Source organism: Gopherus flavomarginatus, chromosome 22 (assembly GCF_025201925.1).
Source record: "Gopherus flavomarginatus isolate rGopFla2 chromosome 22, rGopFla2.mat.asm, whole genome shotgun sequence".
Lineage (NCBI taxonomy): Eukaryota > Metazoa > Chordata > Testudines > Testudinidae > Gopherus > Gopherus flavomarginatus.
Genome location: NC_066638.1, coordinates 5,634,963 through 5,654,356, shown reverse-complemented (window position 1 = coordinate 5,654,356; position 19,394 = coordinate 5,634,963). Strand labels below are relative to the sequence as shown.

Here is a 19,394-nt window from a genome sequence, read left to right as displayed (position 1 = left end):
TGTAAATCAACAGAGTTCCAATGACTTCAGACCTGTCTTATAGAATCATAGATTATTATTAGAAGGGACCTCAGTAGATCATCTAGTCCAATACCCTGTGTAACTCTACTGCTTGACATGGAGTTACTCCTAACGTACATCAGTGTCAGTAAGAGGAGAATTAGGCCCAATGATTTCTGGGAGATTAGTGGATGTGATTCAGAGTATTAATGAATGTTAATTCGGTCCAGGCTTGTTGAAGTGCTTTGTTGATGATATTACCCTAATACACAAAACCTCACAGAAGAGGGAGCTGGGAAGGAATCACCAAGATGAATCACCAATGAATTATCACCAAGGGGATCTGGATATAAGGGAGGCTGGCCATAAAACGGGCAAGGATAAAAAAATAAAAAGGGCAGTTAACCACTGACAGTCCCTTTCATCCAAGGAACTCATGGCATTTTGCAAAAGCCCATTGCACTCATCTGAGGAATTGTTATCCCCATTTTATAGCTGGATAAACTGAGGGACAGTGACTTGCTGAGTGTCACACTGTGAGTCACAGGTAGAGCTGGGCATCTGACCCAGGAATCCTGCTTCTCAGAGTCGAGTGCTCTAATCACTAGCCAACACTCTTTCCTTTTAGAAGACAGGACACTAATCCCCTTAAAGCAGGCCATTTTTTATGCTAGAGGACATGGTGAGGACTCAGTTTCATTTTTTCCCCCATCTCCCTTTTCTCAGTTCTCTTAAGCAACAAAGGGCCTGATTCTCCTCTCACACTGGTATCAACCAGGAGTAACTCCACAACAGTCAACAGAGTCTCACTGGTGTAGGTGTCAGGAGAAACTGGCCTTAAATGTGGACTGTGGTGCTGACTGAACACAGAGACGCACACCAGAGAAAACAGGCTCCATTCTGTCACAAGTATTTCTTTATTCAGTGAAATGAACTCACTATGAAGTGAATGGACATGACTGTCCTTAGTGACACTGAAGATTTAGTCTGTGGCTCTTTTGGTTTTCTTGTTTTGCCTTAGAGAGTCACAGCTGGTTTTAACTCATTTGGATTTGTGAGATCTAATTATCCTCAGGACTTTCCTCTTGCTTTGGCTTCTTTCTTGTGGGACATGGCCTAGGGAGGCAAGGAAGAGGTTGATCGTTTTGACCTACTTGGTGCTTCTATGAGTCCAAGACCTGGTGTGAGATTTGAACGCAGGGGACTTGATGGTGCTGCCTTTGCAAATGAAAAACTCTCTCACCGAAGCCAGTAGGAATTGCTGGTATGCTGCAGGAGTGTATTCAGGCCTAGGATCTCTGGATCGCAGATAAGGATGCTGTTGGCTGTGCAACACTGACATTTAAAGAGCCACTATCTTAGATGCTATTAAAATGCAATGAAGAAGGGGGGTTTAATAATTGACAAGGTTGCCAGCAACAGCAGGCGACTGGACTTGATGACCCAGGAGGTCCCTTCCACTCCCGTGTTCCTATGTTTTATGGCCCATCCTCAAAGGTTCCTAACTGCACTCAGGTGCCCTGCTCTCTGCTGTGCAACCAGTGCTGCACCAACCATAAAGCTAATGGTAAGAACAGCACCTTCTAGAGTGCTACAGGAATATTGCTGGTGACCAACAGGTCTGTGTAGCTCAGTATTTTCTCCCCAATATTGGCCAACAATAAATAATGCCTACAAAATAGGTGACTTCTCCCTGCAAAATGCAGACAGAATTGTGCAAGAGTCATCACCATGAAGGGGAATTTCTTCCCAACACCAGATGGTGATTGGCGCCTCTAATGACTGCAAAAGGAACTCACCATGGGAATATTTGGTGTACTGAGTGGAGACAGTGTGGTTGGACAGAAGCACCTTGTTTCAGAAACTAAAAGACTAGACATCTATGAATACGTTAGTAGGAAAAGCATCTTCTTGCTTCAAGGTGTAAGCCGAGGTCAGGAAGAAAATATCCACTGCAGCATTGCATTTCGGTGCAAACATTTGGCATTGCTCACTCTCAGGATACCAGAACAGATAAGCTCACTGCTCTGTTTAATAACATGGATCTCAGACTCTTATTCTAGCTGTTTGACTAGGTACTTATATGGCCCCCACTTCCATAATAAGCAAGCAACCTTCAAACGTTTATCCTCACTGCACCGCCATGAGGTAGGGAAGTATTACTGTCCCCTCTTTATAAATGGAGAACTGAGGCCCAGAGACATTAAGTGATCACCCAAGGTCACCTAGGAGTCTGTGGCAGAGCCGTACACTGATCTCCTGAGTTCCACCCAGGGAAACAGCAGTTAAAAGATGATCCCCACTTTCCATGCTGCTCAAAGTAAATAATTCATTGGAAATGCAGCTCAGTCTCCAGGAGAATCTCGCCAGCTGATTTCAGCATGCGCCGAACCTTTAGCTGCACACCTTTCATTGCCAGAGATATCAGCAGGGTCTCTACAACAATGCGGTGCTTGTTTAAATGGCCCAACTCTGGCATGCCAATAAACAGTGCCGGTTGGATGGGACCAGGAGCTGTGCAATGGGAAATCGTAGGTGGGAGACTCTTTAGCTGTCCACAGTGCAAGTTTTTCAGTTGGGCCCATATGACAAGAAATTTAACAGCACAAGTGATCTCCTGGAGCCTAGCAGGTAGTTTTTCTCAGACAGGGAAACTGCAGAGCAGGGGTAACCCTCCCAATTCATACACAGAGACAGTTGCTCTGCTTTCTGCTGCCCTCTACCGTTCCCTTTCCCCTCTGCATGGTTCTGTCCTTGTCTTGGCATGCTGCTATTAAGGGCCAGATTCAGAGTTGGTGTCAATTCACATCCCTCCATTGGTTTTGTTTTACACCACCTGAGCATCTGGTCCTTAATCTCCGAAGGGCTGCATGCTCTCCTCTGTCACGCAGCATGGAAAAGACCTCGGAGAATGCCAAAATGTGGTTGAAAACTCTGGGAAGGAGGACTAGCGATAGAGATACAGTACTCCTCAGTCTGTCTCTGCAACATCAAAAGGAGGTGAAGTGCAACAAGGGTGGAACTATTTTCACCGAGGGCTGGAATTTTAGGAGGTGCTGCAGGCTTGCAGCTCCCATCGAACTCTGTGAAGGTTGCACAATAACTTGCTTACTTTGCTGTTACCATGTCTCCTCCCTTCCCACACTTTCTGTGTCTCCCCACCCGGAGAATCTTTGTCATAACCTACATCTAGCTTTTTGGGATAGGGACTGTCTTGTTACTCAGCATCTATACAGCGCTTAGTGCAACAGGCCCCGAACTTGGTTGGTGGCATTACTGTAATACAAAATAGTAATAACTGTGGTTTGTATTCCAGTAGGGCCTAGAGGTTCCAAATGAGATCAGGGCTCCATTGTGCTAGGTGCTGTACAGACACCTAGCAAGAGTCTATTCCTGCCCCCAACGAGCTTTCAATATAAATAAATATGGCAGGAAAAGGGTGGGAGGGGAAATATAAAATAAAAAAAAATTAATGGAGATATCCTATCTCCTAAAATGGACCTTGAAAGGTCATCAAGTCCAGCCCTCTGCCTTTGCTAGCAGGACCAAGGTCTGATTTTGCCCCAGAACTCTAAGTAGCCCCCTCAAGGGTTGAGCTCACAACCCTAGGTTTAAGCAGGCCAATGCTCAAACCACTGAGCTATCCCTCCCACTGCTGAGAGGTGACATGACTCGCCCAGGGTCAGTGGCAGAGCCAGGACTAGAACTCAGGTCTCTGAATAATTAACACATAATAATATAATTTAATTTTGAGACTTGCAACCTTCCCCCATCCCAGCATCATCCTTTGAGTAGGACAATAAGCCATCCACTGGAGGCTCCTAAATAAGTAACTTCTACAGCTATTAGCTACCCACTGCGGTGAGTAATTAGATGTACCACTGACTTCCAACACAGGCCAAATCTGTGATGTTGAGCGCTTGAATCAAACTTTTGTATTTTGGGGGGGAATCGCCCCTTGTTTCTGTGTATAGACTCTACAGGGAAAGGGGCCATAGTAACACTTAAGGTAGATAGAGAAGATTATGCCCCCATCTCCCCACTGCACTGACCAGTTCATGCATATTTTGTTTCCCAATGCTAGTCTCTTTCAAAAGCTGGCCTGCTAACAACAAATATTCTCATTGCAGTGACCTATGCAACCTTTGAAGGTGAACAGCAAAGTGCTGAAACACATATAAACGGCTTAAGGTTCTGGATCAGTAGCAGAGTGTGCACAGACTGCAAAGCTAAACACACACGTGCTCACAAAAGCCCCTTTCAAATAAAATATTTCTCCTTTGTTTACCTGCAACAGGCTGAATTTTGGCAGGTGAGTAATCAAGGGGAGTGTGATCTAGTGGTCAGAGTGAGAGACTGAGAAATGAGATTGTTTGGTTCTGTTGCTGATTCTGGCAAGGGGCGCAGAGTGGAGAATGAGAGAGATCTCTTTTTGTATTACTAGCATATGTGCCTCAGTTTACCTGATTGATATTATTCCATCTGACTACATGGTGTTCAGTCAAAGGAGGCTGGTTAGAGAGCTCAAGAGGGAAATGAAACACTGACAAAGATACCTCCAGAGAGATTACCAAGCCTCCTTCAGAGGACAATGGGAGTTATTAATCAGGAAATGTCTACCTATCTGGCTCCAGTTATCAGATTTATTTTCCCAAGACCAGAATTTAGGATCAAAGGACACTAAACCCTTAAAAACCTCTCCCTACAGAGGAAGGGGGTAGGGAGCCGCTGCTGGAAGTGACACTGAGAGAATGCAACAGTGCAACCTGTCTCTCCGAGCTCAGAGATGGAGGTAGCTGGGTTAAGTGAAACTTACCAAAACTTAAAGAAAGGATGAAGTTAGGTGAGACCAGACGCATCCAGACTTTTCTTGTTTTAAGACTTTCTTCTGCTTGCTATGTACCTTTTGGTGAACAAACAGTATGCTTGTTTTGAAGAAGTTGTGTTTGGGTCACTTTAACCAACAGCGGGTCCCAGGCTCCCAGAGAGAAGTTTTCTTGCAGTTACCAAATACAACTAGGCCTATCATGTTCTCATATGTAGGAGATGGGTTGGAACCCAGAGATCCAGTCCAAGAGTGGTGGAATTGCAGTATTCCACCAGAGAAAGGTGAAGGAAGCCACATCTTCCATTGGAGGGGTGCACTTAAGAGGAACTGCAAAGAAATCTAAAACACAGTTCCCCCTGGAACCGTGACATGTGGCCTAATAGTTGGAGCTAGTTATGTGCTGTGTAAAAAGACATTGTGTTGATCAGTTTTTAATGTTAGCAGGTATAGTTACTCTTGGGTAAGCCAGAAGTAGTTCTCACTACTGCCAGCCCCCAGGCATTCAAAATCCTGAGTCTGGCCCCGCCAAAATCATGAGATTCTCTTAAAAGTCATGAGATTGTTTTTTTAAAATAAGAAGTGTTGGATCTAGGATGAGCCCATTCTTCCTACAGAAATTGGCTCATCTCCTCCTTCCTACTCGGAGCATAAGGTCCCTCCGTGAATTCCTAGCATAGTTTCTCTTCTTCCTTTCCCTACATCACTCACAATCCAACGAGGAATTTCTCAGTGACTTTCTGGCAGCTTTCCAATGGAGAAGCCTCCGCTGCCTTAGTCCCCAGGAAGTCTGCTTTCTTACTGATTCCATCTGGACGGTCAGTGGCTTGATGTGTCTGTGGCAGATGGGTCCAAGGGGCGGCATTCAGGTCTGAAACAGGTTCGGAGGGCGAGTCTTAGATTAGAAGTGAGATCAGGAGTTAGGGATTGGGTTCAGATTAGACATTGGACAGATGTCCAAAGGGACGGAAACCTGCTAGATACACTGACCTCGTGGGCGTTTCACTGTCTGGGAACAACATCTTATGTGTGAACTGCAGTTCTTGGGATGTGTCAGCCCCACCTGAACCAGAACCAGGGAAATAGGGCTCCCCTGTTCGACCCACAATGAAACCAACAGAGTAGATTCAAATCTGGGGATATGGACTTGATCACCACTGAAACTCAAAGGGGTTTGGCTCTGTACTGTGGCCCATTTCTAGCTAATACTGATTTTGGTTGATTGGACAGACTCATCAGGACCTAGTTTTACATGTCAGCCAAAAGACAGCATGTCCTGCATAGAGGTCAGCACTGAGACAGAGGGGTGAGCACCCCTTTTCTGGAGTCACACACACGACAGCATGCTGGATCATGAGGAGAAATCATTTCCACAGCACAGTGCTGGGCTCAGCATTGATTCCCCCAAGAAATCAATCCCTACCCAGTCCCCCACACTGCTTCCTCTCACCTCACAGCATTGAGACCACCACTTACCCAGAAACAGGAGTCACTCTTCTCACTCCCTGGAGCACTCACAGGTCTCCCATTGAAGGACCAAACAGGGCCCAAGCTGCTTAGCATAGATCGGTCAGTGTGACCCTAACCAACAGCCTTAGTTGTGAATGTTCTGTCTAAGCTGTAGGCTTCTTTCACAGCCCTCATGCTATTTTAAAGCCTTTTTAATGCCAGTGACTGTGACTCTTTCAGTTCGAAAGCACAGGCTCTCTGGCTAGACTCTGTCCCCTGGCCTGGCCTGCCCTGCCTGGAAGAACTTTCCCTTCACCTGAGCCATGAACTGGAGCTAGTTCTCCAGGGTCTCATGGGACAGAGGAGGGCGTGAAGGGGGCTCCCAGCCAATCTCTCTGCCCTCACCTCCCAAGCTGCTCCATATTAATGAGTCTGCCCCACCTTCTCTCCTCCTCCAGGCTATTGCAAAAGTCTGTCCAGCTGTTGGATTTGCAAGCTTGTGCATTTGAGGGCTGGCTGGCTGGCTGGCTTTACCTGGACTTTCAGCTAGCAGAAGGGGAAACTTCCCTGCTTCTGAGCTAGCCAGAAGCCCTCACCATGGCTAACTCCTCTGGGAGCCTAAAACTCTGCCTTCTCCTCCAAGCCATCTGCCTATGTCTAGCACAGCGTGTAAGTGTTCTCTTTTTATATCCTTATGCTTGGAATGTGTCAGGGTTGGGCTGGGGGGCTGGGGAACTGTCCCCTCTCTGCACCCCCTTGTAAAATGTTTAATTTTTTGGTCAAATTGCTTGCTGTGCCGAGCAGCTTTCTGATTCTTTGCCTCCTATTTTTCTATGAGCTTTCAGTGAGTTTCCCATTCTAGCAGTGCCTAGCGCAAGGAAAATCCAGTGGACTCCCAGGGGGAGTCCAGAGCCGCCATGCCCCCAAATAACCTCGAAATACTTGAAACCATCTTCATCTCTGTTGGGAGACTGAGGGGGCCCTGGAGAAAGGCAGCGCCCGAGTGGCACGCTTCTTTTGGAGATTTTCAGACTCACAAAGTTCTCTTTTGTTCACTGTCTGTGTCTTTTGCCTCCCGTCCTCTCGGGGCCGTGCCTGCGTGTTTCTGGTTAGGTGGAATCCTGCTGCAATTGAGTCGCTGCAGAACTGCTCAGTGTCAGCCGGACTCAGGGAGGAGGCTGCGTTCATTTGCGATTGCTAGGGAAGGGTTTGAATGGAAGGATTTGCAGAAAGGCAGCAGGCCTTTGTAGGTCCCTGGATCTTTGCAAAGAGGGATAATGGGGATAAAGCCCTATTTGAGATGGAGCCAGCTTGGGGATATTCTCTTCCCCCACCCTTGTCCCCCTTGACGATTTTTGGAAGCATCATGCAACCTGGGGCACTCTAACGAGAAGGAGAGGTGCTCCTTGGAAGTGTCTTTAGGAGCCAGAGATAAGCTAGCCCTAATAGTGGATAGGTTAGTACTAGAAGGAAATACTCCCTCTGTCCCCAGTTTGCATGCTACAGAGGGACAACCCTACTGAGTTCTTACTCTCAAGAATACCGGGTTTTTTGGGGGTTTTTTGGCCAACAAAACAAAACAAAAAATGAAAATCAATTTTTTTAAGTGGAAGTGTCATTTTCCAAAGAAAGGCTCCAAGCAGTGAGTGGGAGAGAAGACAGGACAGAGCTGAACTGAGCCGCTCTGAAGGAAGCTCTCCCTTGACAGAGAGCCGGAGCACACAGTCGCTTGCACAGACGAGGCTTGCCGTGGATGCATAGTGGCTTGTAGGAACCTGGAGCCAAGCTGAATCCACTGCAAGGGGCCGGCTTGAGTCCACAACAGCGCCTAGGGCTTGGGAGTCCTTAAAACAAAGAAGCATTTGGCAAGGACAAAGGTGCCTATTCATTGGGTGCTTCCAGGAAACCTCACTCTCTCCTGCTGCTATTTATGTATAAGGAGCAATGCTGAGCTTTTTTTTTTCTTCTTCTTTCTAACAAATGTACAGAAGCAACTGGCCTCTTCCCTTTAGAATAAGTAAGCACTGAGGAGTGAAGAACAAAGCCCCAAGCTGTCGCTGGCCATGTCAGATGCAACCAGCCCGTCTGATTTTTTTATTTCCAAGAATCCCTGAATTCCATCTCTGCTTTTAGTCTCTTTCCTTAGTATGCCCCGAAAGGGGAGCAGGGATTTATTTGTGGAATTCCTACCACAAAAGCCTCAAGGCTGCGGACAAGGCTGCGTCCGCAAAGATGCCTATTCTCTCCTAGCAGGGTTTAAGGCTGTGAGATTTGCAAAATTGCCTAAGGGGTTTGGACGCTCCATTCCCTTTAAAATGATTGGGCCTGGGCCATTTCAATCCCCTCAGCAACTTCAGATAATTCAGCCTGGATCTTTAACTCTGGATCAACTAAGGTGAGCTGCAAAAACAGAGGCTACTTTAAAGCGCATCCTTAAGATCGGAGTTGCCTTTTGGAGGTGGGATGGGTGGGTGGAAGCATGATTCTGATCTCACACACACACAAGGGCTGTAATTCCACCGGTTTCCGTGGAGCTACTCCTGATTTACCCCCATGTGCCTGAGATCAGAGTCAGGCTTTGGGTTTCACTCTGCAGAGGAGAAAATGCAAACCCCAGCTGGGGTGTTTGAGAACAAGGAGTAGATTCAGGGAACAGCTTGCTTAGAAGCTGTCCCTGGCCTGCCCCATTCATTCCTATATAAACCCCAGCTACGGGGGAGAAGCCTCGTGCCTGCTTCCTTCGCTAGTCAGAACAAAATTGCTCGCGGATGGGCTGTTTTGCAAGGCAGCTCGGGACGAGGAGAAGCAGCTGTCGTTTCCTGGGCCCTGGGCTGGCTGCTATGCTGTGTGTCGCCTACTCCTCGCTTCTTGGGGAAGGGTTCCCAATGGCACGGAATTGTCCTCCTGGCTGACGGCTGGAGCGTTACACCAGGGCTCCCAGTCGCTCTGAGCGCCCCGCCGGCCTGCACTGCGAGCCGATGTCTCGCCGAGCCCAGGTGTCTCTCTGGGTTAGCAGGGCCGTGAGCTCTCCACCTGGGGCATTCTGACCGGGAACCTGTGCTTCTCTTTCCTTTTCCTCAGCAAGGTCCTCCAGGAGAGCCCGGCCCCCGGGGGCCCCCGGGTCCGCCAGGAGTGCCAGGATCCGACGGCGCTGATGTGAGTACACAGCTCAGGAGCCTGAGCAAGGGATGGGGGAAGGAGGGGGGCAGGGAGACAAAGAGGGGCATTGTGTCAAGGTACATAGCTGTACTTCTCAGCTGCGGCCAGCAGAGGGCGGAGGTGTGCATGGTCTGTGTGCTGAACCTCTGGTGTGTGTGTGTGTGGTGGGATGGGGTCCTTCTGCCAAGACCCCTCCTCTCCTAACTTAAACTGGAGTCAAGTGGGGCCCTTAGCCCAGATAAAACTCCCCCTACCAGCAGGATCGGGGCTTGACATGCAAACCTGCGCAGAGTCAGCCTTTGTCATGCCACTGGGCTGGAGGCATCGGGTGAAGTTCTCTGGCTTGGGCTATGCAGGAGGTCAGGATCATAGGGAACAAAGGAGTGGATGGGACCTGCTGGCTCACCCAGCCCTCTGCCATCACTGGCCCCTCCAGCCATGTCAGTCTATTCATGAAATTACCAAGCTTCGTCCTGAAACTAACTAGGTTAGTTTCCTTGTGGCCTTTGCATCTATGGGTCTCTGCAACTAGCAGGGAGCTGCTGTTTTGCCTCGTGGTGGAAATAAAAGGCACAGACCCTTTAAACTCAGAGGACCCAAACCCCTTCATTCCTACAATGCAGGGCAGGTTGGGGGAGAGAAACTGGGACATTATATCTTAACCCTCTCATTGCTGGCTCTCCTAGATTCGCCAGCACACAGCTGCCTCTTTCTATGTGTTTGTGCAGTGAGCAATGCAACAGGACCCTGGTCCTGATTGGGGCCTCTGAGTTCTGTTGCAATACAGATAAAAATAAGGGCACCCACCACTGTGTCTTAAAAGAGACTCCTGGGCTCAGCGTCGCACAGGCCTCTCTGTCCGTTTCACAGTAGCCTGGGCCAGGGTTGTCCCTTCTGAAGTCACTAGAGGGTGGATTTGCAAAGCCTGTTTTTTTTCTGGGATGCAAATTGATAGCCAGGAGGGCAGACTTGTCTGCAAGGGCCAGATTTTCAAGGGTCTTTAGATGCCTAAAAGTACAGCTAGTCCCCTGGTGAGATTTTTTTCAAAAGTACCTTGAAATCAATGGGTATTAAGGGATTTTCCCAATTCCATTAGGTGCTTATCTGCGCCTTTAGGCTCCGAAATACCTTTGCAAATCTGGCTCAGAATGGTTAATAATTAAAATAATAACTGTATTTGCAAAGCTCTTCTTCCCCTGCTCCCTGGAGCCCCGGCCAAATTGCTCTGGGTGCTGTCAGAAATGAGTAAAACGTCTCTGAAATGTACCAAAAAGCAACAAGCCTAGAGTAAAGCATCAAGCTTTACTGCATCAAGCGCCAAGCAAAGAGCCCAGTCCTGAGGCTCCCCCACTCAAGCAGCTCCTGTTGGTTTTGTGGGATTGGGCCCAAAGATGAGAAGTTCAGACGGGATCCTAAAGGAGGAAGAAGGGATGGAAGGAAAAGGTCTAACACATGGCTCCTGCAGGAAGCATGATCGAAAATGCCGTAGGAGGAGACGGAAAGGGGTCACTGGGGTTTGGAAGTGCAGGGGGAGGGATCGGGGCATTTGGAGCAATGGGGTGATTGCCTGCTCACTGAGGATGCAGTGATGAGGTTTCCGAAGGGCATGCGGTGCCACAGAACTGCACCTTTCCGCCCAAGGCTCAGGGAGGGTGCCAGGAAGATAGGCCAGGCCTGTAAGTAATCAAGAACTGACCTATTCTCTGGGCCCATCCCCTCCGGAGAGACCCACAGTCCCCGGTGTGAGATTTTGGTGCTATTTATACACTGAATGTAGCTGTGGCTTCTCCTTGGGACCCACCCCCTGGAAGCTGGCAGCTGGGGTGGGGGAGGAGAGCAGTGGCTTTTGACGAGCTGTCTCTCTTGCAAAATCCCGTGGAGCATTTGGACAAAGCCTGCTTTATTCTGGACAGGTATGCAGGGTAAGCGTCATCTCCAGGCCAGTGTAGTCACGTGTAGCCCATGAAGGATTTGTTTAATCTCAGACAGCCAAGTAACCATGTAGCGCTGCTTAGGGCTAGCTCATCGGCGGGCTAATGATGCACCTTTATTGGCAATGACTCCACTATGTGAACCTGGAACCTGAGGCCTCCTGAGGGCTCTTTGCAGAACTTTTTGGGGCCCCTGAAGCAGTGGGTGAGGGGCTAGTTCAGACCGTCAGAGGCCTGGTGCCTGTTGCTGCCGTCCTATCCCTTAAAGCAGGATTGAAGTACTAAACTGCTTTTCGTTCCAATGCAGGCAGCCCCCATAAACTAGCCAGCCCAGGTCAAATCCGTGTTTTGCCCCAGTGTCCTCGTGTTTAACACACTGGCCCTTGGCTGAGAAGTACGAGTGAAGCCTGGGTTGTGAGATGCCTTGTTACCCCATCAGACAGGCCACAATGCAACTTGGGTCATTCTTCATCCCCTAAATTCCTCCCTCGGGTTTCAACTGACTAAAGCTTCCTTCTCACCCGGTCCTAAGCTGGTGCATTGTGTTCTGTTCCACAGCTGCCACATCCCATCCCAGAGGTGGCTGCCCTTCAGGGCAGGCTGGAGCAATCCCTTTCCCAAACCAGACCACAGTATGGCTCCCCCCTTAAAGTTAAGATACTCTTGAGTACGTCCCCTTACAAAAAGTGAATCCTGGTTCTAATCCCTGGGGCACCCAGAGAGCTTGGTTGCACAGCAGATGGATATTAGAGCAGCATGCAGAGAAACCCTGGAGACAAACCTGCTTTACTGCGATGAGCAGGTGGTGGAGCTGGGATACACCCCCTTAGCTTGCATGTGCTTCGTTCCTCTCTCTAGTTGCAGCATTTGGGAGCAACTCTCCCCTCCTGGCCTGCTGTTCCAACCGCTCCAGTTCACTTTGCCCCTCAGTTCCGTCCCCTCCTGTGTGTTCACTGCTCCTGCTCGATCAGTTTTCCAATGACTGTTAAATTGGATCCTGTTTGAATTTTACACCAAAGAATCGGCTTGACGGCAGACCTGAGACCCTGTGTGGCAATCCAGATGGGGAGAGGAAGCTGTTTGGAGACTGACACCTGCCTGGATAGAAATCCTCCAGCAGGACAGATCTGCCTCCAGTCTTGGGGGCTAACGATTCTCCGCTGTGGTGGCAAAGGCACCTGGATGTCCTTCGCAGACCATCCTCCTGGCGCTCAGGAATGGAAGGTTCTGCAGAAGCCCAGGATGTTTCCTGTTTTTAACGCTCTCTTGTTTCCCTAGGGTGACAAAGGCCCGCCAGGCGCTGCTGGGACCCCGGTGAGTATGCCACCAGCTCTCCAACATGCTTTGATTTCCACGCCTTTTCAGGACATTGCCTTTAATTTTTCCCAATGCCTATTTTAAAGGGCTCCAAGGGGGAACCAGGCATTCCAGGTCCGGACGGGCCCCCGGGGAAGCCAGGCATTGAGGTGAGTACAATCCCATCCTCCCCTCACGGCTGCTTGTTAAATGACAGAGTTGCTTCCCATTCTGCACCTTCGACTCGTTGTTCCAGACTCACCTGTCCACGGCTGTGCTTTGTGAACTTAGCCCTCGTCCTGAGCTTCCAGATCCCAGCCCATCCTTGGGGATCCTGTCATATGCATGGGATGCAGGGGCTGGGGTCACAGATCTACCAGGCTTATATATGAATATTCGCAAAGAGGATTCCAACCACAAGGCTAAAGGGAAGATGGTCCTGATGGGTAATGTAGTCTTTAAGGTGGGAAGAAACAGCTGATCTCAGAGGAGGAAACGATCCTTCCTTCATGTGTCGGGGCAGGAGGAGGCGGGATGGGTGGGGGATGATCATTGTTGGAGGGGAGTTGTGGGTGTCTGGCGCACCTCCCACAGGCCAGTGAGGAGACTGGTCTGGGGAGCAGAAACGTGTCATGGCTCCGACCTGGGGAGGGGAGACCTGCAGAGAGGGAAATGTGCAATCGAATGGCTGAGCCCGACGGCGAGTCCTCGGGGCCATCAAACGGGCAGAGTCAGCACTCTCTGAAACAGCGCTCGTTCCGAAGGCGGGCGGGCCGGCTCAATAAACAGATAGCCCAAAGGGTGCTGTATGTTTCCAGCCTTGCACAGATTATGCAAAGGCGGCTGTTTGTCCACAAGACTCTGCTCATGTGCTTCAGCACCCAGCTGAAGCCTCCCTGCTGCTCCAATTCATTCACCCGCTCCCAGCTCAGCTAATGCTCAGTCCCAACCTGCAGCAGCACGAACCTCTGCTAGTCCACGCCTGCCTCCCCACCCACCTCACTTCTGCCTGGGCACCTGGGTCCTGTCGTGACGGCCCCCTGTTGTTGCAGTCCTGGGCTCCCTGCTCCCCAGCTCTGCCAATGCACCTCAATCTTGTCCTGCAGTCCCCTCGACGGCTCTGTTCCTGGCCTGCCCTCTCATTTCTGCCACACCCCTCAGTCCTGCCTTGCAAACCCCTCTGAGAGCCAATGCGAGGCGGCGAGCTGTGCTGTACTGTGCAGTGCGTTTATATCCTTGGGAGGCAACACTGACCCCACAGAACGTGCTGGGCTGCGGGAATTGAAGCAGGAGCAGAGCACAGTGAAAGGGGAGAGGAATGGCTGGTGCATCCGCGCACTGGGCCAGCTCGTCCCTGTGTGCTAGACTCTGCGTGGGGTCATTGGGTATTGCCTGGGGGCTCTGAAGGGATGCAGCCACCCCACATGGGTGGGAGATCAGAGGGCTGGGAATTCTCCAGCTGAAGGTCTTTAATCTGAGTGGGATCTTAGGCTAACTCTGATCTCTGGCAGCGGGATGAGGAGGAATTTGGCCGGGACTCATTGTACTGAATCTGAGCCTATTATCGCACTCGGGGCTGTTCGTTATTAACTCTGTCTGGAGCCGGAAAGACCTTTTAGAGACCCGAGAGGCATCTTACGCAGAGTCGCTTCTCACAGTCCGGCAGGGGCTCAGCCCTGAGTGCTGCTAAAACCCTTTGGACCCATTTCTGTTACCCCCAAATGCCTTTGTGCAGAAGCTCAAAGTGCCTGTATTTGCAGTGAGAAATCCAGGCTGACTGGAAGCTTCTCTGGCTGCTGCTGGTTACTAGCCTACCCTCCCCATCCACCTGCAACCCGCCTGCTCCTTAAAAGTGCACATAGTCTCATGAGTTCCCCCTACAGGGCCTGGTCTGTTACCCACTGAAATCAGACATCAGGGAGCATTGGATCAGGGTCAGAAACCCCCAGAACACAGAGGCACCAGCCTACAACACGTATTTCTCTAACATGCTGGGATATGCCCCGATTTGGATCTCGTTGACTCCAGTGTAAATCCACTGGAGTCACTCCCAATTTACGCTGGTGTAAATGAGATCAGAAGCCATCCTATCGGCTTTGTCCACACTGGCAAAAATGGGATATGTAATTCTCCAGCAGGACAGCTCCTGAGTGGTAGCATCACTAGGAGTTGTAATGTACCCAGGACTCAAGAATGCACCCACATTTTTATCACTGGGTCTTGGAGCTCACAGGGGCTGTTCATAATAACTGCAGGGTTTGTGGCTTTAAAATGCTTTAAGGACTAAAGGAAAAGTGTGTGTGTGGAGGGTGTGCACTGGTTTGTGTGGTGTCTGTGTGTAGAGTGTGTCTAATTACAGGGATGGATGTGCTGGGAAGGTGGGTGCCTCTATGGGTCTGAGAGCATGTTGATGTTTTATGGTGTGAGCAGGGCTGAGGGTGTTTGGGGCAGAAGGGATCAGCCTGGGTGTGTGGGGAGATGACTGGTGTTTGAATATGTGCATTGAGGTGTTTGATTCAGCTTGGAGGGGTACTGAGGGGAGTATGTTGTTGGGGAGCAGGGTAAGTAGCTAGAGGGTGTGTGTCTGTGAATGTGGGGCATGGTGTCTGAGAAGGGAGTGTCGAGGGGTGTCTGAGTTTGAAGCATGGGTGTGTATCTCCGGAGGGCAGTTGTGTTTGTGGCTGAGAGGCAGATCTACACAGACAATTACAGACAGGCAGAAACACAATGAAACTATACAATCCTATTTTTTTGATGTATATATTTTTGCAATTGGAAGCGATTTCTTAAACCTGTTGACTTCAATTCTTGCTTTCAATAATAATTTAATAGAATAATAAACCTTATTACAACAATGTTTTATTCATCCAGACTAATCCTCCCGCTACGGATCTCAATTATTAGAATAAAGTCGAAAAGAATTGAGCTGAATACAGAGTCTTTCATATTCGCTATGTCAGGATGCTTTACAAAGAGCTAGGAATTAGATCTTGCAAAGAGTGTGGCTCAGACACTCAGAGGTGGATATGAAAACCTCCTTAGAGTGAGCCAGATTCAGATCTCAGGGGCCTATGCTAGTGTAAATCTGGAGTCACTCCAGATTTACACTGGTATAACTGAGATGCAACTATGCATATTATTACATCTGTCTAGTTATTCATCCATACTCACATATCTACCTGTCCCATCTCATTGCAGTATCTGAACACAAAGTAAATGTCTATCTCAATAACAATGGACACTCAATTTGATTATTTTTCTAACTTTTATTTTATATCCTTTTCGTTCCCTGTGCTTTGGAGGAGTGGGGACTTTTGGAGCTGGGCTGGTTTCTTCACTCTGAGGACCTGATCCTGAAAACCTCAACCCCACAAATAATCCTTGCTCAGCCAAGGAAGGATTTTCTCCTGGAAGGGTTGCAGGATGGGACCTCTGGTTCGTAACTTCCTCTCACCTGTCCTGGTGATGGCATTGAAATTTAATTCTCTGGTCTCAGTGACTGTTATATCCCATCTCCCTTTATAAATAGGAGCTCCTAGGAGCTCCCCACTCATCCAAAAATACACGCACACGCACACACACAGAGTTATAAGGAATTCTGTCTCAGCATGGAGACTAACAGCCTCATTTTCAATACAGGAATTATGTGATGGTGAGTCATTTGCTGTGTGTTGTGTTCTCTACCTGATCCTGCACCCCTCACGCAGGGGAACAAATTCCTGCGAGCAAGACTCCAATCTCATTCATAAAGTGGTGTAAATCCAGTGTAACCCCATTGATTTATACCAATGTAAATGAGGTTAAAATTTGGCCCAGTGATTTCGCTGGGATTATTCACATGACTGGCACCTGCCAGCCAAACTTGCTCATGTTTGGTGCCTTCTTTGATGTGGACAAATATCCGCTAAGGTGTCAGTGCAGGATGCAGCGGTAACTCCCACGTGGGATGTGAATACAGCATTCCCGAGGGCAAAGTGCCTGCGCTGAGACCTGGCCCGCTGAGCTTGTGTCATGGGCAAATGCCAAAACAGCTGAAATCTGTGGCCATGTCAGCATTACATGGCACTGCGGTTGTGCTGCCGGACCCGTGAAGCTTAGACGTTTCTTGTGTCGATGGATGGGTTTTTCATTGTTGCTGTAATTAATCTACCTCTCCAAGAGGCAGTAGCTGGCTCGATAGAAGAATCCTTCTGTCTGCCTAGCTATATCTGCACTGGGGGTCTGGTCAATGCAGCTACGGTGCTCAGGGCATGAGGGAGTAGCTAGGTCCATCTAAATTTGGCTTGAAAAGAAGGAAGTCTTGATGGGCAGCAGCGGTGGCATTGCTAAGAGGTGGGACGGTGGGTTATTCCCTGTGTTTCAGGGCACCTCAACTTAGCTCTAGGGCAAAAGCGACATTTCAGCATTTGCTGCCTCTTGTCTTCAGAACAGATGGATGAGCCCTTAATAGCTTGTTAATAACCCAGCAAACCAGGTGGCTAAAACAACCCCAGCATGAATCCAATTGCATAGAGAGCCCAACTGGATGGAAAGTGGCAGAGAATGGTCTAATAATGAGCCTGACTGTCTGCCATCTCTCCCGCAGGGCCTAACTGGCACGAAGGGGGAACCAGGGCCACGCGGGAGGCCAGGGACTAAAGTAAGTGACTGGTGTTCGTCTCTCCAGCTCCAGCGCTGCCTTGTCCCTCCCTCGAGAGGAGATGGGCGCAGGATGGGGAGTGATAGGAAGGTTGGGGGGTTGGGGTGGTGAGTTCTGTTGAGCGGATGCCCAGTTTAACCATGTACTGGGGACAGGGAATATTTGGGATCTAGTTAGGTGTGTCCAGACCCTCAGCGGGTGTAAAACGGCGCAGCCTCATGGACTTCACCTTTACCTCAGGCCAGGATCCTGGGCTGAGACCAACACGAAGGTGAGATAAGAAGCCACCCTACTCATTGCACTGAAAGGCCCCAGTCAGGATCAGGCCCCATTGCCTGGCCTGGTACGTGCCCAAAGTAGGGAGACGTTCCTGGGGATGAGCTATGAGGCCGTCGACAGGTGGGTGAGGAATGATGGGGGTGAGCTTTGGTGCTCCCAAGAGCAAGGGCTTGATTGCGCCAGTGAGATGTGGGCCAATGAACAGAGAATCTCATTGATTTCAGCGGGAGCTGAATCCAATCCAGAGTTAGACTGGTCCTCCGTTCCGGTGCACTCTTAATTGTTATCATTACAATAGCACCTAGTGTCACGGAGTGTGGGGGAGTCCGGCCCTGCACCCCTCTTCCTGGGACCCACAGTGACTCTCAGCCAGTCAGTAAAACAGAAGGTTTATTGGACAACAGGAACACAGGTTACAGCAGAGCTTGCAGGCACAGTCAGGACCCCTCCACCGAGTCCTTCTGGGCTTTCAGGGTGCTTGGATCCCAGCTAGGATACCCTGAATTCCGCCCATCCAGCCCCAAGCCCAAACTCCAACTGCTTCCCTCCTGCCACTCCCTTCCTTTGTCCCCTTCCCGGGCAAAGGTGTTGACCTTTCCCCTCCCTTACCTAGCTCAGGTTACAGGCTCTGGCATCGTCCATCTCCTAAAGTCCTCCCCTGCTCTCCCACTCCCCACACAGACAGTCCCTACTGCATCACACCTAGGTTCCCCAGTCCTAGCCATGGAGCAGGACCCATGTAAACACACAACAGAAAGACAGTCCCCACCCCAAAGAGCCAAGCATCTGCACTGCTCTGCTGAAGCCAATGGAGCGATGCTGATTTCCGCCCCTGGAGTGGATCTGGGTGCACATTTTTTAATGAATAGTTCTTTTGAAATCAGATAATTCCCCCTGCCCCCCGCATCCCATTTCCCACCCTAATCTAACATTGACTCTCTTCTTCTGCACTGCCAGGGCCAGCCTGGACTGCCAGGGCCACCGGGACTCCCCGTGAGTATCCGCTTCTGTCACGTCAGCTGGTCAAAGAAAAGTCTATTGTTATGGTTGCCTAACGGCCTGAGCTGGGACTGGGAGCTGGGGAACGCCTGGGTTCTAAGCCCAGGCTCACTCTGTAGATATGGGCAAGTCAACAAACCCCTCTGTGCCTCCATTTCCCCCATGGGTAGGCTCACACGGACCTACCTCGCCAGAGGAAGGATTGCTACAGGCTGTCCCTGTGCCTCACCCCTGAGCTTAGAATGAGAGAGGGTTTCAGTGTCCATGGCCCTTCCAGTCTCTGGCCTGCCTGCTCAGAGGGCCAGCCGAAGCTGGTACCAGTCACAGGAGTGGTTAATGTGCTCTAGCACTTTTCTCCTGGAAACCAGGCGGAGACCCCCCAGCAAGTTCTCGCAGCAGAGGTGGCTAATTGGCCCCTGTTGCTCTGTGGAGGTCGTATTGGCCACACAAGCTGTCCAGACCTCTGTGGATTTGTCTACTAAACACTCTTCCCCCATCACTAATGTGGCCTTCGTTGAGGGTGATCCCACTGCCGCTACCACCCTGCTTCCTTATAAGCGCTCCAAATCTCAGACATCTTTCAACAGAGATCCTAGGGGGGCCCACGGCAGCTGTCCCCTGAAGTGCCCCCAGTTTGGCAAGAACATTGGCCCCCCCGGTACCTCTGAGATCCGTGCAAGGAGAGACCCTCAGCATGCAGATCTCCCCCTCCAGCAAGGAATAGGGGGATGTAGGGAAGGTCAAGGAGCAGGCAAGCCAGAAGAGATGTATATTGTTCCTACTCTCACCCTGCAGAGAGTTCCCCCCAGAAAATTAA

At 49.9% G+C, this 19,394-nt stretch overlaps 1 protein-coding gene across 1 annotated transcript in view; it reads left to right on the top strand.

The window, feature by feature from the left end:
- LOC127038951 (collagen alpha-2(IX) chain-like) overlaps nt 1-19,394 on the top strand; it is a 51,826-nt gene that overhangs the window by 5,036 nt on the left and 27,396 nt on the right. Inside the window, exons 3-9 of the mRNA XM_050931979.1 lie at nt 727-909; nt 4,131-4,312; nt 9,356-9,430; nt 12,643-12,678; nt 12,768-12,830; nt 17,246-17,299; nt 18,536-18,571. Coding sequence (XP_050787936.1) covers nt 909; nt 4,131-4,312; nt 9,356-9,430; nt 12,643-12,678; nt 12,768-12,830; nt 17,246-17,299; nt 18,536-18,571 — 447 coding nt within the window. The 5' untranslated portion in view covers nt 727-908. The remainder of the gene's footprint in view (nt 1-726; nt 910-4,130; nt 4,313-9,355; nt 9,431-12,642; nt 12,679-12,767; nt 12,831-17,245; nt 17,300-18,535; nt 18,572-19,394) is intronic.